Source organism: Oncorhynchus mykiss, chromosome 10 (assembly GCF_057628025.1).
Source record: "Oncorhynchus mykiss isolate SJ-2025 chromosome 10, ASM5762802v1, whole genome shotgun sequence".
Lineage (NCBI taxonomy): Eukaryota > Metazoa > Chordata > Actinopteri > Salmoniformes > Salmonidae > Oncorhynchus > Oncorhynchus mykiss.
Window position 1 is genome coordinate 46,304,140 of NC_143031.1, and position 16,451 is coordinate 46,320,590.

The 16,451-nt window shown below is 42.7% G+C and overlaps 2 protein-coding genes across 3 annotated transcripts in view; one reads left to right on the forward strand and one right to left on the reverse strand.

The window, feature by feature from the left end:
• The window catches only part of LOC110533123 (uncharacterized), a 27,311-nt gene extending 23,951 nt beyond the window's left edge, over nucleotides 1–3,360 (forward strand). The window contains exon 30 of the mRNA XM_090188527.1: nucleotides 142–3,360. Coding sequence (XP_090044653.1) covers nucleotides 142–251 — 110 coding nt within the window. The 3' untranslated portion in view covers nucleotides 252–3,360. The remainder of the gene's footprint in view (nucleotides 1–141) is intronic.
• gabrr3a (gamma-aminobutyric acid type A receptor subunit rho3a) lies at nucleotides 3,153–13,380 on the reverse strand. Of its 2 annotated transcripts, XM_036990467.2 has the most exons (10): nucleotides 12,757–12,945; nucleotides 12,377–12,481; nucleotides 11,615–11,727; nucleotides 9,346–9,413; nucleotides 8,431–8,654; nucleotides 8,087–8,169; nucleotides 7,350–7,487; nucleotides 6,746–6,898; nucleotides 4,327–4,520; nucleotides 3,153–4,100 (listed from the first exon to the last, which is right to left on the reverse strand). In XM_036990467.2, exons 3-10 carry the CDS (start codon nucleotides 11,709–11,711, stop codon nucleotides 3,789–3,791), a joined length of 1,269 nt encoding a protein of 422 aa, XP_036846362.1. In that variant the 5' UTR covers nucleotides 11,712–11,727; nucleotides 12,377–12,481; nucleotides 12,757–12,945; the 3' UTR covers nucleotides 3,153–3,788. The 2 variants fall into 2 exon arrangements, with proteins under 2 accessions (XP_036846362.1, XP_021474383.1); XM_021618708.3 differs by lacking the exon at nucleotides 12,377–12,481 and having other exon boundaries at nucleotides 12,757–13,380.
• Between the last annotated feature and the right edge of the window lie 3,071 nt (nucleotides 13,381–16,451).

Below are 16,451 nucleotides of genomic sequence, written 5' to 3' on the forward strand. Positions count from 1 at the left end.
GTGCGGCTGAAATAGCCGACTCCATGAATTTGAAGGGGTGTCTACATACTTTTGTATATATACATAGTGTCCCTCTCTAATGATTTGGATATAGTAACTTGTGTGCAGGATAATCTGTAACTCTGATGTGTCCTATTGCAGGTAGTCCATTTGATGACAGATCCATCACTGCCCTGGAAGAGCCCAACTCAGACGTGGTCCTCAACGAGATAAACAGCCAGTTTAGGAGTCCGAGTTCGAGAGCACCCTGACACCTGTGAAAAACTAGGGGCTCTATTCAATCTGTATCACGAAGATCACTTTACAGATTGTGCAATAGAAATATCAAAGTCATTTCCGATTGCGCCGACATATGTTCACCGTGAATGCCGTCTTGGTTAACATGGGAACGTTGCCTTTAAATTTCAATCACGCTCTAACGCTAAACTTCTGCGATATGGATGGCGGAGGCCTCCGGGTAGGCTGGTGGGGGAGGGACACGGTGTGACACGGTGTGTTTCATAATAGTTTTGAAGAATATATGAAATAGTTGCATGTTAGTGTTACATTTTGTAGTATAACGGAAAGGTGTGACAGATCACCCTGAAGAGATGGGACATCACCAAAGAGCTTGCATGCTCATGGATTCCATCTGGTTGACCTGGCAATACTATCATGAACTCGCCTGGGCTGGCACCTATGATTGTGAATAATGCATGTACTGAAAGGGTATCTAGCACAGAGAAAACCCCCACTCATAGATCCTCATGAGGCGCATCCTTTGACCGCATTTTACATACTTAATTTTTTTCTCTGCATTCTTCAGACCCGTAAGTTAAATGAAGGTTAAATTTAAAAAATTGACAAAAATAAGCTAATACCAACACTGTGTCGCTATCTGTTTTCATCTTTTAGATTTAGCTCTTTTATACTCTATTCAGAATCAAGATATTTTCATGAGATGTACAGTACCAGTCAAAGTTTGGACACACCTACTCATTCCAGGGTTTTTCTATATTTTTACTACTTTCTACACTGTAGAATAATATTGAAGACATCACAACTATGAAATAACACGTGTAATCATGTAGCAACCAAAAAAGTGGTGAATAAATCAAAATATATTTTATATTTCAGATTCTTCAAAGTAGCCACCCTTTGCCTTGATGACAGCTTTGCACACTCTTGGCATTCTCTCAACCAGCTTCATATGGTAGTCACCTGGAATGCATTTCAATTAACAGGTGTGCCTTGTAAAAAGCTAATTTGTGGAATTTCTTTCCTTCTTAATGCGTTTGAACCAATTAGTTTTGTTGTGACAAGGTAGGGGTGTATACAGAAGATAGCCCTATTTGGTAAAAGACCAAGTCCATATTATGGCAAGAACAAGTCAAAGAAGCAAAGAGAAACGACAGTCCATCCTTACTTTAAGACATGAAGGTCAGTCAATGAGTAAAATGTAATGTTTCTTCAAGTGCAGTCGCAAAAACCATCAAGCGCTAGGATGAAACCTGCTCTCATGAGGACCGCCATAGGAAAGGAAGACCCAGAGTTACCTCTGCTGCAGAGGATAAGTTCATTAGAGTTAACTGCACCTTAAAAATTGCAGCCCAAATAAATGCTTCAAAGAGTTCAAGTAACTGACACGTCTCAACATTAACTGTTTTGAGGAGACTGCATGAATCAGGCCTTCATGGTCAAATTGATGCAAAGAAACCACTACTAAAGGACACCAATATGAAGAAGAGACTTGCTTGGGCCAAGAAACACGAGCAATGGGCATTAGACTGGTGGAAATTTGTTCTTCGGTCTGATGAGTCCAAATTTGAGATTTTTGGTTCCAACCGCCGTGTCTTTGTGAGACGCAGAGTAGGTGAACGGATGAGCTCTGCATGTGTAGTTCCCACCATGAAGCATGGAGGAGGTGGTGTGATGGTGTGGGGGTGCTTTGCTGGTGTCGTGATTTATTTACAATTCAAGACACACTTAACCAGCATGGCTACCACATCATTCTGCAGCGATTCTCCATCCCATCTGGCTTGCGCTTAGTGGGACAATCATTTGTTTTCAACAGGATAATGACCCAACACACCTCCAGGCTGTGTAAGGGGTATTTGACCAAGAAGGTGAGTGATGGAGTGCTGCATCAGATGACCTGACCTCCACAATCACCCGACCTCAACCCAATTGAGATGGTTTGAGTTGAACCTCAGAGTGAAGGAAAAGCAGCCAACAACTGCTCAGCATATGTGGGAACTCCTTCAAGACTGTTGGGAAAGCATTCCAGGTGAAGCTGGTTGAGAGAATGCCAAGAGTGTGCAAATCTGTCATCAAGGCAAAGGGTGCCTACTTTGAAGAATCTAAAATGTGAAATATTTTTTGATTTGTTTAACACTTTTTTGGTTACTACATGATATGTGTTATTTCATAGTTTTGATGTCTTCAATATTATTCTACAATGTAGAAAATAGTAAAAATAAAGAAAAACCCTTGAATGAAAAGAATCACAATAATGAATGTATAATTAAATGTCATTTCACCAATAACAAATTTATAAATTAAAATAAACGTTTTATTTTAAGCTAATTTGATATAGTATTTTTTTACTTATATTCACTGATTTGACAGACACATGCATGTATACATTCATTTTCATGCACATTTAAATTCATACTACTCACATTAACTAAATGTATAAACCAGTGGACAAAAAACAACTGTCCATTACAGTTGGGGTTGCAAACGGAGAGTATATTACTGGAAACTTTCAAAGTTGACCAGTAAACTACCACCATTTTTTTAGTAACTTTTTAAAGGATTAAATGTAATTTATCACAAGACATCTAGTGGCCCTTTTTGGGTACTTCAGATTACCACAGGTGTCTGTCATTATCTCTGGCCATCTGTGTGGCCTTATCACGTGTAAAACATTTAAAATACTCAAATAAGATGATTCTAAAATTATACAAATCTGTAAAACATTATCCTAAATATAAACCAGCAATTTAATGAATACCATTGGTGTTTAATATGAGAGTTTCAGCATCAAATATCCATTATGTTTTCTTTACACGCTTTTATTATTTTATTATTTTACTATTTCAATATGTATTTGTAGAATTTTTTGGCACCAAACTGGTGGCAGTTGTGAAAAAAGTCAATAGTTGGAAGAGTTGCAGTGTTTCAGAGTTTATTGAAATTATTTTTTCAAAAGTTAGATTACCAAAGTTACCATTGCCATAGATGACCTGTTAATTAATCTGTCATTTTTGGTGAATTACCAGTATGCAACCTGTATTACAATAGAAACACTCCCATGAACAGTACCACCAACTTCCCATCTGAATGCAGATTTCTAATAAAAAGCAGGTTTACTCAGTAGTCTCTTTTCTTCAGTTCGGCTTGACAGTCCAGAACTCCCACAATGCACTCTGGTAGACACCAATGGTTTAGGTCATAATCCAATGGGTGGAAGAATACAACGGCTTGATGATGATGCTGTTGTCAGTGTGAATAACCTATTAGATCATGTATGGTAGTATAATTCTGCAGTATAATTCTGCAATACAGTTCTGTAGTATAGCTATGTAGTGCAGTTATGCAGTGTAGTTATCTAGTATAGTTATGGAATATAGTTCTCTAGTATGGTTCTCTAGTATGGTTATGCAGTATGGTTCTGCAGTATGGTTCTCTAGTATGGTTATTCAGAGTAGTTCTGCAGTGTAGTTCTGCAGTATAGTTCTCTAGTGTAGTTCTGCAGTGTAGTTCTGCAGTGTAGTTCTATCAATATTTATTAGTAGAGTACACACTCATGAGTACAAGCTCCAGTAGATGATGTTGAACATCAGGTAGGTCATGGGGAAGACGACTCTGGAGTAGGAGTCAATCATGTAGCTGTTACTCATAATGAAGCTGAGGTTGTGTTTGATGGATTTTTTGCGTCGTAGCCTGGTGCCCTCTGTGGGTGGGGGCTCTGCAGCAGAGTTCCTCGACGTGGCCGTCCGACTCCGCTCTGTGTTGGGGGTGCTGAGGAGCTCTGGGAAGGGTGTCAGGTCAATGTCATTGTCATGGTAACATCCGTCAAAAGCCATAGTTTGAGTGGCATTGAAATCTGCAGGGATCTGTGGAGAGAGGAGGGAGTTTACGGTATGTGATTTTCTGACAGTGGAACACATTAAGACCAGTAGGGGGAGATACAGACATAGTTAGTGTCACAGCCTAATTTGGTGCCATTATCGTGGCTCTGACATTGTGGTAGCATGGGTATATTCCATGTTTTATAATACACCAATTTACAAGAACCCAACTGTGACTTATTTGACCCCACACTCTATAAGTTTCAGTGACCTTTCCCCCCTTGAGCTTCTTCATCTCCTCCACAGTGGTGAAGTAGTTGACAGCGGCGTACTCAATGACGGACAGGAAGACGAACAGAAAGCTGGCCCACAGGTAGATGTCCACAGCTTTTACATAAGACACCTGAGGCATGGAGGCTGACACGCCTGTGATGATGGTGGACATGGTCAGAACTGTTGTGATACCTGGAAGGGGAGAGAAAAAAAAGGGAGATTAGTTGATTATTAAGTTGATAAGGTATATCAATCCGTTTTTTTTATTTTTATGCCTTCTTTTACCACCACAACCTTTCGGCCTTTGATGATGAAAAGAGGGTGGAGCAAATGCATGGAAAATAATTAGCTGTGTGGGGGTTTAGCATAGATGGATGGAAAGTCAAACAAGGGCTAGAGAAAACCGTGTAGCAGCTACATCCCACTGGGCACAAACTGGTTGAATAAACGCTGTTCCAACGTCATTTGTAAATGTATCGTGACGTGGAATCTACGTTAAATATACATTGGATTGGAAAAAAAGTTATCAACTTTTGTTTTGAGGCTGATATTTAAAAATACAGGATTATGTCAACATAGACAAACCTTGTATAAAATAGGTTGAATTTGTATCTTTGAAACAACGTCAGACCTTTAACGTTAAATCCACTATAAAAAAAAATACATAAACTGGGAGTATTGATCTATATCTACAGCAAACTTTTTCTCCGCAATTTCGTGATATCCAATTGGTAGTTAACGTCTTGGCCCATCACGGCAACTCCCGTACGGACTTGGGAGAGGCAAAGGTCAGGAACCATGCGTCCTCCGAAACACGACCCTGCCAAGCTGCACTGTTTCTTGACATTGCTCGCTTAACCTGGATGCCAGCCGCACCAAAGTGTTGAAGGAAACACCGTGCAACTGGCGACCGAAGTCAGCTTGCTGGCCCACCACAAGGAGTCGCTAGAGCTTAATGGGACGAGGACATCCCGGCTGGCCAAACCCTCCCCTAACCCAGACGACGCCGGGCCAATCATGGGTCTCCTGGTCACGGCTGGCTCAGATGGAACTATCCAAGTAGTAGACACATTTAAATGTTGATATTTGGTTGTGGTGTCAACCAAAGACAATTCAATATTACTTTTCTAATAAAGTAACAACTACAAGCAATTACTTTTATTTATTGAACCTTTATTTAACCAGGCAAGTCAATTAAGAACAAAACTAATGTGACATTCAACCTTAAAATATGTTTTTGTGGACTGTAGTATACTGTAGTATTAACTGTAATGTTTTTGTGTTATTATCTTTGCCATAGAAGTGTGGACTTTCTCCTTGAGGAAACCTAATAGTGAAAGAGCACATTTTCCATAACCTGTAGGTAGGATTGGAGTCTGAACGAATAGTTCAGTGCCTCTGCTCTTTTCTATAACGTGTATGGAACACAATCTATAGTCTATACTTGGCATGTACTTATGGGTGGCACAAATTGTGATATGGCGGAGGGGAATAGGCAGGGTATATGCAAATTCAATATTGTAGTATTTACTTTAGTTAAAGAAGTGTAGTGTTTTTGAGGACATTACCGTAGTATTTAGTACAGTGTTTTTAGGGGGATAATACTGTAGTATTTACAATAGTATTCCACTACAACATTATATAGTAAGTACTAAACATGATCGAAGGATACTACTAGTATTTTACAGTATACTACAGTTTACTACATCATTCTACAGTAAGTACTGTAGTATTGAGTGTTGCAGAGTGAAATAAGGCCAGCCTTTGTTACGGCATCATGATCCTCCAGCAACCTGCCGTACTCCAAGCACACTCCCCTCCCCCCACCCCCACCCCCCTCACACACACACACACACCCTGCTGCATTAGCAAAGTCAACATCTATTCACAAATCTAAGTGCAGCATTTACTCTGTCCTTTTATCTCGCTCTCTCTTGCTTTTCCCTCGCCCTCCCTTTTTCTCTTTCTTTCCGACACAATTACACAAACAAGCTCTGGCACACATGCACACACAGGGACCTTGCCTGGTGCAGGTGACTTGAGTCATGCGCAGAACTGAAATGCTTTGTCACTGTGCTCAGTTTCAGTTGTCCTCTCTCTGGGTTAATGAGTCTCTGAGCAGTTCTGCAGCAGGCTCAAAGCAGTAGGCTCACATTCACTCGCCCACATAAAATGAACACAACAGGAAATTGTTGCACAACCCTCCCCCCTTTCACCTTACAGTAATCACAGAGATGTGACATGGCTGAGGAAGGTAAAGCCCCACCACCCACTTTACTTTCTGGAGATGAATCAAGTATGTTGTGCAGAAAATGATGGCTTTGTGATCCGTCTCTGCTCAGTCTTTAAGCTTTGATTATTTTACAGAGATCCCCCCCTCGAAACCCCACATACAAGTGAGAGTATCAGTACTGTACCCAGTGACACTCTGGCAGGCACAGCCCTCCTGTCAATCCAGAAGGACACCCAGGAGAGCATCACCATCAGCATGGTGGGGAAATAGGTCTGCAGCATGAAGAAGAAGATGTGCCTCCTGAGGATGAAGTTTATGTAGAGCCTGTTATACCAACCTGAGAGAGAGCGAGAGAGAGAGAGAGAGAGAGAGAGAGAGAGAGAGAGAGAGAGAGAGAGCGAGAGAGAGAAGGGCTCTGATATCTCATTTCTGGAGGAACAGTTTACTCACCATCCTTCTGGGTAATCAGAGGTCATTATGAGACACAGGAGGGTATCTAGTCAAAATTATAGTCACATGGGACATCACATGGCTATGATGTAATGGACACTGGAACTACTGAGAGTTGGGCAGGATTCCACACTGACACTCTGTGGAGGAAAATCTCCTAACCTCTCCCTGTCCTCAGACTGTCAGAGTGGAATCAGAAGCAGGAGGGTTTGGGGTGTTGGCTTTGGATCTTACAGAGCCGTTTTACGTAATAATAAGGAGGAGTTGGACAGCGGAGAAGGACAGAGAAACAGTACTGTAGGCCCCAAAGCACCAGGCTACAAAACAAGCACACATACCCGTGCTGCTGTAGAAGGCAAGCCCGTAGGAAGGGTGGAATTCTTCAATAAAAAACTGTGAGAGAACGATCTCATCAGTCCTTAATGAATCGTTCCCGTTCTTCCAGTAGAGCATGAGGTCGTTCTCATTGTACGCATCTTCAAGAGAGGAGAGAACAGGGGGAGAAGGTGACTCCTTCATGTGGCCTCTCTTAGAAGAATCATGGGCTATGTCCCTCAGAGGAGAGGAGACACTGAGATTCACTACTACCACTACTACCACCTCTCGTCTGAGACCAGACCCATGCTTTCTGTGCGTGTGCGCGTGCGTGTTCGTTTGCCGATCATTTGTGTGTGTCCATGCGTGTCTCTGTCTGTTTGTCTGTGTGTCTGTGTTCTAATCTGGGTAAGGTGCACTGCCTCCTGAGGCTGGGTTTAACACAATCATGACAATTGCAACATCAGTGTGACAGAATGTCTCTGATGAGAAATGACCGACTTTAATTCAACTGTAGCTGCTGCTCCTTATACGGATGAATCAGGACAGGTAAATCCTGCATCAAAAAGACATGCATTACAGACACAAACTGACCTGACCCCGACTTTTGAATGTTATTTCACCTATATGAAAAGAGGAGGGTCAATGCTACCATATTGCGTGCTTATTGTGTTGCACGTAGACATGTGTTAGGTATATGTGAGGACGTACATGGCATTACACCCAGGGCAACCACATAGCCTTATTGTTTTATACTCACAGCTCTCCAGTTCCAGTGAGCATTTCTGTGTGTCCAAAGGAAAACTACTGAAGTCCATGGCGCAAAGAGCAGTCACAGTGATCCTGAAACACAGGGCCTAGTTATTAATGATACAGCAGTTGCAGAAAACATACCGTGGCCACATAACGTGGTCTGCAGAGAGATCAGAACTCTCTGTGATAGGCGATGCACTTCCTCTTTTCTTGTTGATATTGTAGGCTGAAAGACACAAGATGGTCTACTCCCCCCATGTTTCTTATGTGTACAAAGCACCAATACTATAGAATAGTACACGCTAAAGGCCTTATGGTCCCTGTGTTAAAGGAGGGCCATTCTCCGTGTACCTGACACTGTAGAGAATGTTGCCGTCAGGGTACACCCTCAGCATGATGTTCTCCATGGTCGTGTCATGGATGAAGGAACGTTTGGAGTGGACAAAGAACACGTCCGGCACCCAGATCTTCTTCACCAGCCGAGCGTCAAATGTCCGGCTCTTTTTGCTGCTGGAAGGAAAGGCCAGCCGGTCGTCCTGCCAGTAGTGTCTCAGGTACAGAGTCATGGTGAAGTCCTGCACAAACACACCAAAGCTCAGGTCCAATGGACAAACTATCACATAATCAAAACGTGGGCAATTGTGCAATGATGGAAGTAAGACTCAATAACGGTTCACCCAGATTCTTTGTATATAGGGTGACGAGCGACAGGATCATGCAGGTTAATAGTGTTTACAGTGCTAGTGTTAATTGGGACCAGAACATCAATGATCCATTGAAGTTAGAGTCTAGAACATAGCGGAAACAATAACACAACAGTAAAGTGGTCATCCTGCCTCTGTTTTGGTAAAAAGCCGAGGGAGGGGCGTGGAGAAATGTGACCACTCTTAAACGGACGCAAGGACTGACCATCCGTGATATCAAAATTATAGTTTTAAACGTGTTTGGAGGCTTTGTAGTGTTTGTTTACATGCACATTGTTTACAAACATTGGAGTAAAACCATGCATTATTCTGGGTTCTGACGGTGTATGACAGTATGACTAAGCTTATGAGGCATTTATAAGTTATAATCTTCAAGAATTAACAGGTATAAAAAAAATATATGTAGCAATATAATGTAGCAATAGAGTGGAGCGGGGTTCCAGTATGAGAGAGTGCATGAGAAGTTGTCTCACTGTGAGCGAGAAAGAGAGTGAATGGCATTGTGTTAGTCACATACACACACACACACACACACATCGTTTACAATGTTATAGACACTTACCATGTTGACTTCAGATATACTGTCAATGCTTTCCACCTGCACGTCTATGCCCACAGGAATAGCTGCCCCTACAGTGGTGAATAAACAGCCCGAATCAGTAAACAGCTTGAGATTTCATACGTCTACCCTGACAGGGCAAGCACATTGAATGTTAGGCTTTTGGCCGTGTCATAGTCATATAGTAGTCAACGCGCAAGGCCTTAGAATGTCTGACTCAGCCGGCAACGATCTTTTATGACCCAGTCTCACTGGTTTTGATTAGCCTAAGACCTATCATCCATATATCATCTCATCTGTCTGCATGTGGTCTTACTTACACCAGTTTTTTAAAATTGTATTTAAATATCCTCTTTAAGACCTAAATATTTGTAAATCCACCCAAACACTATAAAGTTAAGACAAACAGATAGTCAGTAAGAGAAAACCCCAAATAATGTTTTCACAGAGGATCTTGGCACTATGCTGGGCCTCAAAGGACATCCTGAAACCCTGTGGTCACACTGGAGGCTGTGGTGTTGAAGGACTACATCAGCTAAGCCCTATGTTGTGATTATCCTGTCCATTTCCGTGTAGATGCAGGGTCATGACATCACTCTTCACGCTAAACACAGCTGCAGGCTAATGGGGTCCCACACAACGTCAAAGACACACCAGTAGTCCCACGCCTCCCCTCCAGACAGACACAGCCTTCTCCTCACTCAGGGACGCAAGAGACGCTGTGTCACCAATCTCATGAAGGCCTTTTCTCTCCTTATCTCCTTTCCTTCATAAATCCTAACTGTATAATACCTGTTGCATTAATCTACAATCAAGTCACAGCTATCTATAATCACAGCCTTGTTCAGGAGGTTTTCCTGATCATGTGACCAGTCCAGAAATGGGTTCTTCGGCTGTCCTTAATTTCAATTCCAGACAAATTTACCCCACATCGCTTAGACCACACAGACACAAACAAAGACAACGCACAGGGATAGTTCGGAATAGAAAATGTCCAAATGGAAACACAAATGGACAGAAATCCATAACATGTCATCACACTAGATTTACAAATATGTACCTAAACAGTCATTAGTACTGCCTACGACATAGAATGTTATGTAAATACATATTTCAATGACAGTTGATTTACAGTGGGACCCCACACACTGACACACATGCAAGCATTCAGAAACGTGATCAATAGTTCATTATAAACTGGGTGGTTTGAGCCCTGAACGCTGATTGGCTGAAAGCCATGGTATGTCAGACTGTATACCACGGGTATGACGAAACGTTCATTTTTACTGCTCTAATTACGTTGCTAACCAGTTTATAATAGCGATAAGGCACCTCGGGGTCTGTGGTATATTGCCAAAATACCACGGCTAAGGGCTATATCCACCAATAGAGTAGTGGCCTGAGGGGACACACTTAATGTGTTGTGAAAAGTGTTATGAAATGGAATGTCACGTAATATTTTGAATTGTACATAACTGCCTTAATGTTGCTGGACCCCACGAAGAGTAGATGCCTTGGCAACACCTAATGGGGATCCTTAATAAATACAAATACAAAATCCAGGCACTCCAGGTTGCATCGAGCATAAGAACAGCCCTTAGCCGTGTTATATTGGCCATATACCACACCCAATCGGGCCTTATTGCTTAAATCTAAGATTGTCTGATCATCACCCAATGAACACACTGCTGTAGTACTGTACGCATGGAACTCTTTGCTGTCCTGGACTTTCCAATAAGATGCAGCATTTGGTATTGTTTCAGAAAGCGTGGCTTATAATCCAGATTACTCTAGTTCTAAAAACATCTGTGTACTCGGCCGCAGGCTGTCATTGTCTGCTAGGCTCTGCAGACAATCTGGGTCAGTGACTTTTGGGGGGGGGGGATGGGGTGTTATCGAAGATGACACTATAACCTACATTCTGTTCCAGGAGAGAGAATACAAGCTAGCGTCAAATGCTGCCTATTACAGAACCTAAACTCTGTGGCACGTTATGGACTATCTATAATTTTATATCTGTAACAAATTACGGTAGGTAGAGCTCTATTACCCCCCCCCCCCCCCCCCCACCCCTATCTTTCCTCTTCCCTCTCTCTGATAATGACCCTTGATTTTACCCATTCAGGCCTAATTAATGAGTCCAACCCAACACATGGTGGGAAAAAGCACACACACACCCAGTCACAACCAAACCGCACATTATCATAGTTCAACCACATGAAAATACATTGATTGCCCATCAGGCCAAAGGATATTGGGTGGGTGGTCTTACCTCCAAAGCCAGGCCGCATTGCAAAGTCATGGTCCTCGATACGGAGCAGCTGTTCAGATTTAATTAGCAGGGACTTGGTGCTGTCAGACTTTTTCATCTTAAAGTCTATTCGTCTGCGGAGCAAAGAGGACACAGATCAGCATATCAGATGTTTTATTTCCTAAGAAATACACACTCACACCAAATGGCAAGCGCACGTGCACACACACACACACACACACACTAAAGGAAGCAACATCTGCTCTGGGGTTTTTGCTGTTGAGAATAATTAACTGCACTTTAACCATCTGATTAAAACCAAAAGTAAGAGTATACGTGACGCTCTTCACTAATGATTTAGCAGCAAACTGAGTCAGTGCTATGACGGTACAATAATTGGTCCTGGGAGATTATATAGACTTCCCAAAGCTCTCATATAACAGTTAGTCTGGGTCAAAGGACATAATGAATGTCTCCAATTTGGTTGACAACACACTCATCACTCGCAAAGTGTCTAAATAGCATCATACGATAAACTTCCGTAAACTGATACTTTCATTTTCATAATACATAAACATATCTGCTCCAACAAATCATTCCCATACCACCCAAACACAATCATCTCCCCTATTATTGCAAATGATACTCAAGTGTACAGTCCAACCCCTTATTAACACAACTCCCCCTATCATTACCCACAAACTACTGCTTTTCTCTTACGTGGTGCCCCCACCAAAACACAGCTTCCCTGACATTACCTCTAAGCCCCTGTGGTCACCTCACCTGCCCTTTATCCAGAATGCACTGCTGTAATGTCATCCGTCCCAGCACACATTGGAGATCGCGCATGCCACCATGGTAAATTCACCATCAATATTCTATTTTTTTCTTGAATTCATAAAGATTAGATTAATACCAACAAACCACGAATAGTACTATGTGATGAACAATACATCTCCCCAAAATAACCTTTTAACCATATCAATCAGAAAACAGATCAACAGAACAGTAACATCCTGTGGTGTGTGTATTACCAAATGTAACTTTCTACCAGAACTAAACACAATCCGGTTTCAAACCAAACAGAACAGACAAGCAAACTGAACCCTTGACAAGAACATAACACAACTCCAGTGGGACCGCAACCCTAAACTCTGGCTCACCCTCCGTGTTGGTTCTTGCTGTTCTCCCCAAGGTACACGTCCTTGTGCTTCCTCTTGTTGGGTTGGTGGCTGCCGTTGTGCAGAGTGACAGGCAACAGCCAGGCCAGGCACATCAGCCTGAAGGCCAGGAGCACCAGGTTCATGTCTGAGGCTGGAAGAGCAGAAGCAACCAGGAGGTGCTCCCACTGCGTCTCGAGTCTATCTCACAGAAATCCTCCAGGTCAGTGGGACGCCACTACTGTCCCCATCCGGCGGCCCATCCATATCCCAGCAGCAACCATATACACCTCACCAAAAACACATGCAGAGCTCTGAAAGATCTGAGTTATCCAACCCTCTGTTACATGCTGCACGTTGATCCAAGCATCCAATGATCGGCTCCAGTGCCACAAACTGTTCCCCCAGCTTGTGTTTTCGCCTGCCCGTGCCCTAGTGCCAGTTCGTTCCCCTGACTCGTGTTTCTATGCTACTCAGGGCACATCCTGTTGTTCCTGCCCTCCTCTCTCCACTCCCTCTGATTAAAATCAAATATCAATATATTCATATAATGACAAAGGAATGACGTTAATTCCTCTGTAATCTTCTTATCTGTGGTCGCTGAAATCTTTCAGTAACCTACAAACTGGAGCCAGGGGAGGGCGGGGTGTGGATAATACAACCAACAGTTTCTAAACATGATTTCCCCCCCCCCCCCCAGATAAAAATAAAAAGCTTGTAGCCCACATTCAGTGTATGCATCAAGGGTTTTCCATGGAATTGCACGGAGATTGTGACGGCAACAGGAATAGATTTCAACACACAGTGATCTTCAGAAGTATTGGGACAGCAACACATTTGTGTTGTTGTTTTGGCTCTGTACTCCAGCAGTTTGGATTTGAACTGATACCAAAAGTATTGGGACAAATTCACTTATAGGTGTATTAAACTAGCCAAAAGTTTAGCATTTGGTCCCATATTCCTAGCATGTAATGATTACATCAAGCTTGTGACTCTACAAACTTGTTTCTAAACACTTCTACGTTAAATGTTGACTTTACAAGGATTACTGATAGTCCTGAATGAATTATGAATAATGATGAGTGAGAAAGTTGCAGACGCACAAATATCATACCATGTTTAGAAACATATTCTATTGTTATTTACAATAAAATTGATTCCAAAATGACACAATACATTATTTACCATACATTTCTATTGGGCACAAAATAAAAATATCTGTAACACAACCAAAACAAACAGCAAATGCATCCAACAAGTGTGTAGAGTCACAATCTTGATGTAATCATTGCGTGCTAGGAATATGGGACCAAATACTACACTTTTGACTACTTAAATACACCTAGAAGTGAATTTGTCCCAATACTTTTGCTCCTAAAAATGGGGGGACGATGTATAAAAAGTGCTGTAATTTATAAACGGTTTATCCGATATGGACACAAATACCCTCAAATTAAAACTCACAGTCTGCACTTTAACCCCATAGTCCAAAGTGCTGGAGTAAAGCGACAAAACAACACAAAATGTGTCACTGTCCCAATACTTTTGGAGTTCACTGTAGGTCTGTTCCACATGCTTATTCTGAACTGATTTGTGTAAAAGCTGCTATGCTTTTTTGGATAGCTTCTATGGATTTATTTAAACCATTGATCATAAAAGAGGTTTAAAATATGCCAATATTTTCAGTTGCTTTCCTGTCTGCACAACAAAACTATTTATTGTACTCCTGTAAACCTATCCTATTTTCCAGTGTCTCCCAAATGCCAGTGGTTTTAACCTCACTGTCATGCAATCTGCTAACTCCAAATATTTACATCATATCACTTCATCCTCCTAGATCCTCCTCTTAACATCTGCAAAGCATCAACATCCAGCTAATCTGGAAGAATGGGGATAGATTGCCAAATGCCAACCATCGAATGTTGAGCATCTGTGAGCCAAAATGAGGTGAGGGAGAGATAGAGGAGCTATATTTGAGATAATGAGCACGGATAATGAAAGAGGAACAGAGACCTCTAAATTGGTGGATTATTACAGGAATATTAATAGTAATAAGTAATAGTGTTTACAGGGGCATAGGCATGGGGGTGCCAGGCCCACCCAATCAGATTTTTTTTCTCTACTTGACAGTGTTCCAAATGGGACATAATTAGTATTTTTACTTAAACACAGTACTTTACTTGGGCAGGAGCTCACTGGAGCTGATTACCAGCACCTAAAATGTTCTTCTGCTTGAGTTCCTGCACCTCCTATAGAATACTAGCTCAAAGGTATTAAGGAGTCCCTGTTCCCAAGAACGCCAAGGTAACCTGCCTAAATGACTACCGCCCGGAGCACTCACGTCTGTAGCCATGAAGTGCTTTGAAAGGCTGGTCATGGCTAAAATCAACACCATCATTCTGGAAACCCTAGACCCACTACAATTCACAAACTGCCCAAACAGATCCACAGATGACACAATGTCAAACTCACTCCACACGGCCCTTTCCAAACCTGGACAAAAGGAACACCTACGTGAGAATGCTGTTCATTGACTACAGCTCAGCGTTCAACACCATAGTGCCCTCAAAGCTCATCACTAAGCTAAGGACCCTGGGGCTAAACACCTCCCTCTGCAACTGGATCATGGACTTCCTGACGGGCCGCCCCCCAGGTGGTAAGGGTAGGTAACAACACATCCGCCACGCTGATCTTCAATACGGGGGCCCCTCAGGGGTGAGTGCTCAGTCTCCTCCTGTACTCCCTGTTCACTCATGATTGCATGGCCAGGCACGACTCCAACACCATCATCAAGTTTGCCGATGACACAACAGTGGTAGGCCTGATCATCAACAACGATGAGACAGCCTATATAGGGAAGAGGTCAGATACCTGGCCGTGTGGTGCCAGGACAAAAACATCTGCCTTAACGTGATCAAGAAAAAGGAGATAATTGTGGACTACAGGAAAAGGAGCACGCCCCCATTCTCATCGATGGGGCTGCAGTGGAGCAGGTTGAGAGCTTCAAGTTCCTTGGTGTCCACATCACAAACAAACTAGCATGGTCCAAACACACTGTCACGCCCTGACCATAGAGATACTTTTATTCTCTGTGTTTGTTTGGTCAGGGTGTGACTCGGGTGGGAGAGTCTATGCTTTCTGGTTCTTTGTTTTTGGCCAGGTATGATTCTCAATCAGGGACAACTGTCTATCGTTGTCTCCAATTGGGAATCATACTTAGGCAGCCTTTTTTCCTTTTCTCATTTGTGGGTTGTTGTCTTCATTTAATGCATGTATAGCCTTACGGAGCTTCACATTCGTTTTTGTTGTTTATTGTTTTGTTGGTGACATTTAAAAAATAAAGAAAAATGTACGATCACCACGCTGCACCTTGGTCCGGTCATTTTCAAGACGACGTTCGTGACAGAACAACCCACCACAAACGGACCAAGCGGCGTGGTCGGGAGGAGCAGACAGAGTGGACATGGGAAGACATTCTGGAAGGAAAGGGATCCTGGACGTGGGAGGAGATCCTGGCTGGAAAGGATCGCCTGCCATGGAAGCAGGTGGAAGCAGCGAGGAAGGCGGAGGCAGCTAGTAAAGGGGCCCAGCGTTACACAGGGTCACGGCTGGCAAGGAAGACCGGGAGGCCACTCCCCCCCAAAAATTGGGGGAGGCACATGGGGAGGTACATGGGGAGGTTGGCGGAGCTAACGCCC